The sequence below is a fragment of the Cebus imitator genome, unplaced genomic scaffold, assembly GCF_001604975.1.
Source record: "Cebus imitator isolate Cc_AM_T3 unplaced genomic scaffold, Cebus_imitator-1.0 Scaffold110, whole genome shotgun sequence".
NCBI classification, from domain to species: Eukaryota; Metazoa; Chordata; class Mammalia; order Primates; family Cebidae; genus Cebus; species Cebus imitator.
Window position 1 is genome coordinate 2,461,093 of NW_016107425.1, and position 6,564 is coordinate 2,467,656.

A 6,564-nucleotide genomic window follows, 5' to 3' on the forward strand; every position below is an offset into this window, starting at 1 on the left:
AAAAAAAAAAAAAAAAAAAAAAAAAAACTAGAGAAAAGTACCCAGATGTTAGGATATTACTGGAACAATGCAAGGTAAAAAAGGAAAAAACACATATAGATATATGAATAATTTCAAGCAATTTGCTAGTAAATACACAATAAGAAGTTGTTCAGGCTGGGCCCATGGCTCATGCCTGTAATCCCAACATTTTGGAAGGCTGAGGCGGGCTGATTACTTGAAACCAGGAGTTCAAGACCAGCCTGGCCAATGCAGCAAAACCCCTTTTCTACTAAAAATGCAAAAATACTAGCCAGGCATGGTGGCACACATCTGTAGTCCCAGCTACTCAGGAGGCTAAGGCACCTTCCCGTTTGAACCTGGGAGATGGAGGTTGTGGTGAACCAAGATCACGCCATTGCCCTCAAACCTGGGCAACAGCGGGAGACTCTGTCTCCAAGAAAAAAAAAAGTTGTTCAAATTGTATAAATATATATGAACAATACTGTTAATTTTTTTTTCTGAGATGGAGTTTCGCTCTTGGTGCCCAGGCTGGAGTGTGGTGGCACAATCTCGGCTCACTGCAACCTCTGCCTCCTGGGTTCAAGCAATTCTCCTGCCTCAGCCTCCGGAATAGCTGGGACTATTGGCGTATGTCACCATACGTGGCTAATTTTTGTGTTTTTGCTAGAGACAGGGTTTCACCATATTGGTCAGACTGGTCTTGAATTCCTGACTTTAGGTGATCCACCCACCTCAGCCTCCCGAAGAGCTGGGATTATAGGCGCAAGCTACTGCGCCCAGCCCAAACTTGGATTTTTAAGGTAAAATCCTTTTCAAAATAAATATCAATGAACCATTTTATTTGAATCTATTTTAACAGACCACCTCTCTCTTCAAATGTATTATTTAGAAGGCTGGGCAAGGTGACTCAGGCCTGTAATTCCAACACTTTGGGAGGCCGAGGCAGGAGGATTGCTTGGGCTTATAAGTTCAAGACCAGTCTGGGCAATGTAGCAAGACCTCATCTCTTCTAAAACTCAAAAAAATTAGTCAGAGGTGGTGGCATATGCCTGCAGTCCCAGCTACGCAGGAGGCTGAGGTAGGAGAATCACTTGAGCCTGGGAGGTTGAGGCTGCAGTGAGCTGTGACTGCACCACTGCCCTCCAGCCTGGGCAACAGAGCAGGACCCTATCTCAGAATGTTTTATTTAGGGATTACTTATGATGAAAAGAACTTAATTTTAATTGTACTGGCCAAGAAACCAGTACTTTGGTCTTTAAAACAGATGGCTGTGGATTTTATAAACATACTTGTTGTCAGAACATGTGAAAATATGAAGCATTTTTTCTCAAACACATTTGCCACTTTTAGAATAGATTTCCTCAAAAGTGAATGAGAAAGAAATCAAATTTGTATTGTTACATTTGGCTTGTCTGTGCTGTGTGTGAATCTGTCATTTCAAAAGATCAGGGGTCTGGGGGAATAAAACGATCTACTTGAGGTTTTGGAAGCTGGCAGCAAGAGCAGCTTGCCGGATGCATTGGTGACCTCATCCAGTGAGAACAGCAGTGGCTGTCCTGCCTCTTTACCAAGCATAATTACTTTTTCTTCAATTTCTTCCATCCCATGCATGTGTACAGGCTTGCTGTTTTTGACCAGCGTTTCCTATACAGATCCTGATCAGTTTGTTTATAAAACACGGCCTCCCCGGGAGCAGCCTGACACATTCCCTGATGTGATGATGAATAGCTACCTAGGTTTGTGACCTCTGCGATGACAAATAAATTGTCTTGGTTGTGGTCATTAAAATTTTTTTTTGATCCATACAGAGCATAAGTCTTTTTATGTCCTATTTTGTTTCAATTGAAGCACACACAAAAAGCATGCCATGGTTGGGGCTGTGCGGCCAGATGATTGTAAGAGCTGGATTCCATATTGCCGTCTCTATTCTGGTGGCTCATGTTTTTCAATTCACTTCACAATTTGAGAACTGCAACGGTCGTGGTGAAGCTTTTCATAAGTAAAACCCAATAAAAGGGGTGAGCTTATATTATTCTGCATCTGCCTCATCTTTCTATAGAAAGATGTACTTAATTTGAATGGTTTTGATGTGGGTGTTTATATTTGCTTTTCACCAGATCTCAGTTATTTGTAATCTGACATCCTATCTGATGCTTTATAATGGGGTGTCCTAATGTTTTCTGCCCTCTGAACAAGTACGTAACTGCTACCAGTGACAACTTCCTCACCTCTGTTGTTTATGCTAGGTTCTCAAATACCATGTATCATCAGTCATTGTTTTGTCTGCATGTTTGTGTCTGAGAACTAAGTTGGTCCAAAACAATGAAATGTTACCTATGGTGTATTAATGATGTTAGCATTTGTTTTTGTCTGATTACCAAGGAGACTGATGATTACCAAGCTTATTACTTTTTCTTCAATTTTATTTTATTCCTGTAAAAATACTGGTCATTAAATTACAGCAGAACCCTGTAACATGCACTGAGTTATGCTACAAGTCAGGTTATATTCTCTGTGTGTATGATGTAACATAACTGAATTATTCCTAGATAATTCAGCACTAGCTTGATCTCCTTTTGCCCCAGTTCCAATATTAAAATAGGGTGCAAATTGTTTCTTAAGATGTATGAATACTTCAAAATTCACGTTATACATAGGTGCTTTTCATTAAGTCTGAATATCCATAGAAAGCAGTACATCAGCTAGCCCCAGGACTTTGTCTTGTGTCAGATCTGAACTCTGTCACTCAGGTTATGGAGGTGATAGCCGGTGGGAAGGTCAGGAGGAAAGGGGAGTGGAAGCCCGAGGAGGAGATAGTGATTGAGTTACCAGTGTCACAGGCCGGAAATACATGGATTGATGTGAGCGGCTGTATATATTTTGTTTTTCTAGGCTTTTCACTGGACTCAGGGAAAGGTATTGTTTCTAAAGATGAGATCACTTTTGTATCTGGTGCTCCAAGAGCCAATCACAGTGGAGCTGTGGTTTTGCTAAAGAGAGACATGAAGTCTGCACATCTCCTTCCTGAGCACATATTTGATGGAGAAGGTCTGGCCTCTTCATTTGGCTATGATGTGGCGGTGGTGGACCTCAACAAGGATGGGTGAGAATGCCGCAGGTTATTTTATGCTGCAAATCATTGCTGCTTTGACTAGCTTCTGTAGGCCATGAGAAGAGCCATCCTTTCAGGTTAGTTGATGTCAAGAATATTTTTGCTGCCACATTTTTACCAACCCATCTTTATCATTTGTATGATGGCAGCAGACAGATACTCATATCCTCCCAAGGGTATAGGATTATATTTTTGATTTTCAGTTTTTACTCGTATCTTGGGATCAAGGGTCCATGAAGAATTAAAATTTGAAAAAAGCCAACTCAGAAAACAATACCTGCATGATTCTGTTCTGTGGTTTCTTATGGGGCTGATGGAGCATCAGCTCCTGTTGAAAATAGGAATTGGTGGTAAAGTCAAAAACAGATCTGTGGCTGTTGGTGCTGGTTGGTGTAGGGTAGAATGGTGAGGTCTTAACTGGGAGCCCTGCTGCACTGTGGCTCTGACTTGAGGAACTGGCTTTGAGTTCTTACCTTTAGTATTTTTCTTGGGGCATTTATTACAGGCTATCTTGGCTTTTTAAAAATGTTACAATTGAGTCATAAATTCTAGCGTTGAGGGCCTTTCTATCTCTTTGTAGCCTTAGTACCTAGACTTCTGTTGCTGGTATTTTAGCTGATGGTTCACAGCTCTTTCCCCTCATTATGTTTTTAGATGGCAAGATATAGTTATTGGAGCCCCACAGTATTTTGATAGAGATGGAGAAGTTGGAGGTGCAGTGTATGTCTACATGAACCAGCAAGGCAGATGGAATAATGTGAAGCCAATTCGTCTTAATGGAACCAAAGATTCTATGTTTGGCATTGCAGTAAAAAATATTGGAGATATTAATCAAGATGGCTACCCAGGTAGATAATAGATTGTGAAATGGCTATGATATATAGATAGATTATTTGGTTGTTTAAATAATAGTGCTTATGTCATCTTACTTTAAAACATTGTACTGGAGTGTTTCTAAAATGTTTGTTAAAAAGTGATGTTGTCAACAGATATTGCAGTTGGAGCTCCCTATGATGACATGGGAAAGGTTTTTATCTATCATGGATCTGCAAATGGAATAAATACCAAACCAACACAGGTAACCAAATAACCTGGATTTCTACAGCTGGAGTCTAAGCTTTTTGCCTTATAATAGAATATTTAAGTGACTTACAAGTCCATAATAATATGGATTTTGGTTTTTTAAAATGTTTTAATAGAAGGTACCTTCAGAATAAATATATAAATGCAATGACTTGCTTGTTCTGATTGTAAAATTTCTCAGATAGGAATCAAAATAATCCAAAGCAAAGGAATGTTGTTCTATCCTGATGGCATAAAGAGAGGAAATGTGATATATTCCCTTTAGTAGCATACTAAATAGAGATGAAATTGGGCAAACCAAACAGATCACTGTAATTACATGGAGAATTTAGACACCAAAAATTAAACATTTCTTTTGAGAAAAATAAGACTTTGTAGGGAAGGCAGGGAGGTTTGGTTTGAAATGGCCTGATTGACTTAATGTAGTAAGCAAGCTCATCAGAAATGGGCTCTTTTATGCTTTGAGATGCTATGTAAATCAGATGACTTTTATGAAATAAAATGTATAAAGTGTTAGATCATATACATATTTATGACTTGTATATAATATAATTTACTTATAAGTGAACTCTCAAATTTCAGTTCAAAAGAAACTTGTGTGTCTTTTTCAAAGCGTAATTAAGAAGTTCATGTTGATAGTGTAATGTCCATTCGGATGCCCTGTGTATTTTAGGTTCTCGAGGGTACCTCACCGTATTTTGGATATTCAATTGCTGGAAACATGGACCTTGATAGAAATTCCTACCCTGATGTTGCTGTTGGGTCCCTCTCAGATTCAGTAACGATTTTCAGGTCTGTTATCTATGATTTGAGCGTTAAGCATGTTCTATAATAATTCGTCATACCTATACTTAAAGGTTTATATGAATTGTGATGCTATTTCTTTTTTTTTTTTTTTTTTTTGAAGGTAGTAAAAAATGTAATAAAAACCTGTTTTGTAAAATATTTTAAAGTATTTGAGGAAAACGTAGATCCAAGTTAGAATTTTTACTTCATAAATTTTTAAAACCTTAATTTTGATAATGAAAAAACAACACATATAAAATGCGACAGTACAAAGAACATACAGAAGGAAATCCCCTGTAATTCACCATGCATTATTAAACTCCAAGATCTTGATTTCTATTGTTTTATATTTTGTGATTGTACTGTGTTGTATATTTAACAAAATTAAGACCATAATTGTGCATAATTTTGTAATTTTATCTCTTTAGGATATATAGTGGATTTTTCCTATGTCATTGAGTACTTTTCCAAAAGAAAGTTGACAGCTGTCTGTGAGGCATCTGCTGACTGGTTCATAGCTTGCTTAACCAACTGCTGGCCTCTCACTGGATGGTTACGTTGCTTCACAATTTTTTTATTGCTCCCATGATACAAAAAGCTGTGGAAAACATTCTTTTGTTTATATCCTTGATTATTTCCTTATGATAAGCTCCTGGATGTGAAATTGCCACATGCATGTCAAGACTTTTGATTCGGTTTCACTAAGATGACCCCCAGAAAGGCTGCGACGGTTCCCATCAGCGGTGTTTGAGTCTTCCTTTAACTGGTGCTTTCATCGCTGCTGGAAATCACCATCAAAACTAGGAAGGGGTTTTTGTTTGTTTTTTAATTTTCAAAAAGTAGCAGATTCTTCTTTTGTTAAAAAAAAAAAAAAAGTTAATCATATAGAATTATAGAAAGTATAGTACATTATTCCCATCTTCCACAAAACTTTTGAGCATCTCTGTACTTCTAGGGTATCATCAAAAGGCTACACTGTAACTTTTGCTGTCTAACCTGGTTTTTAAAATTTTTACTATGGGGATATCTCTCCTTGCCCATACAATAGATGAACTAACTTTAGTCAGTTAAGAATTTGCCTCTGTCTGTGTGTAATTGATACTTTAATATCCTTACTTTCCTGTCCTCAGAAGTAGGTTGACTATCAGCCCTGTACACTTGTTCCCTTTTTACTTGCAGATAGTATGAAAGTAAAACTCAACAATTGTTTGATAAGAAGAGGACTAACCTCCCCTTATTTTACAAATGAGGAAACTGAGGCCCAGGACTTGCTTGAGCTTTCAAGACTGGAGCCTGAGAGACAGAATGTAGTACTTAAATCTTCCCAACTTTAATCCTGGGCATTTTTTCTACTAAATTGTACTAGCACTTCAGGGTAGTTAGAAAATAAACATCAATTTTAAACATGAGGCAGCCAAACCAATAAGATTTATTTTCTATGTTAAAATACATCATTTTGGCCGGGCGCAGTGGCTCAAGCCTGTAATCCCAGCACTTTGGGAGGCCGAGGCGGGTGGATCACGAGGTCAAGAGATCGAGACCATCCTGGTCAACATGGTGAAACCCCGTCTCTACTAAAA

General features: G+C 38.2%; 1 protein-coding gene across 3 annotated transcripts in view; it reads left to right on the top strand.

Annotated features, from left to right (window-relative positions):
* Positions 1-6,564, top strand: part of ITGA6 (integrin subunit alpha 6) — an 80,956-nt gene that overhangs the window by 46,236 nt on the left and 28,156 nt on the right. For all 3 annotated transcript variants that reach the window (XM_017538225.2, XM_017538224.2, XM_037741902.1), the window contains 4 exons: positions 2,896-3,106; positions 3,770-3,963; positions 4,105-4,193; positions 4,872-4,990. In XM_017538225.2, coding sequence (XP_017393714.1) covers positions 2,896-3,106; positions 3,770-3,963; positions 4,105-4,193; positions 4,872-4,990 — 613 coding nt within the window. The remainder of the gene's footprint in view (positions 1-2,895; positions 3,107-3,769; positions 3,964-4,104; positions 4,194-4,871; positions 4,991-6,564) is intronic.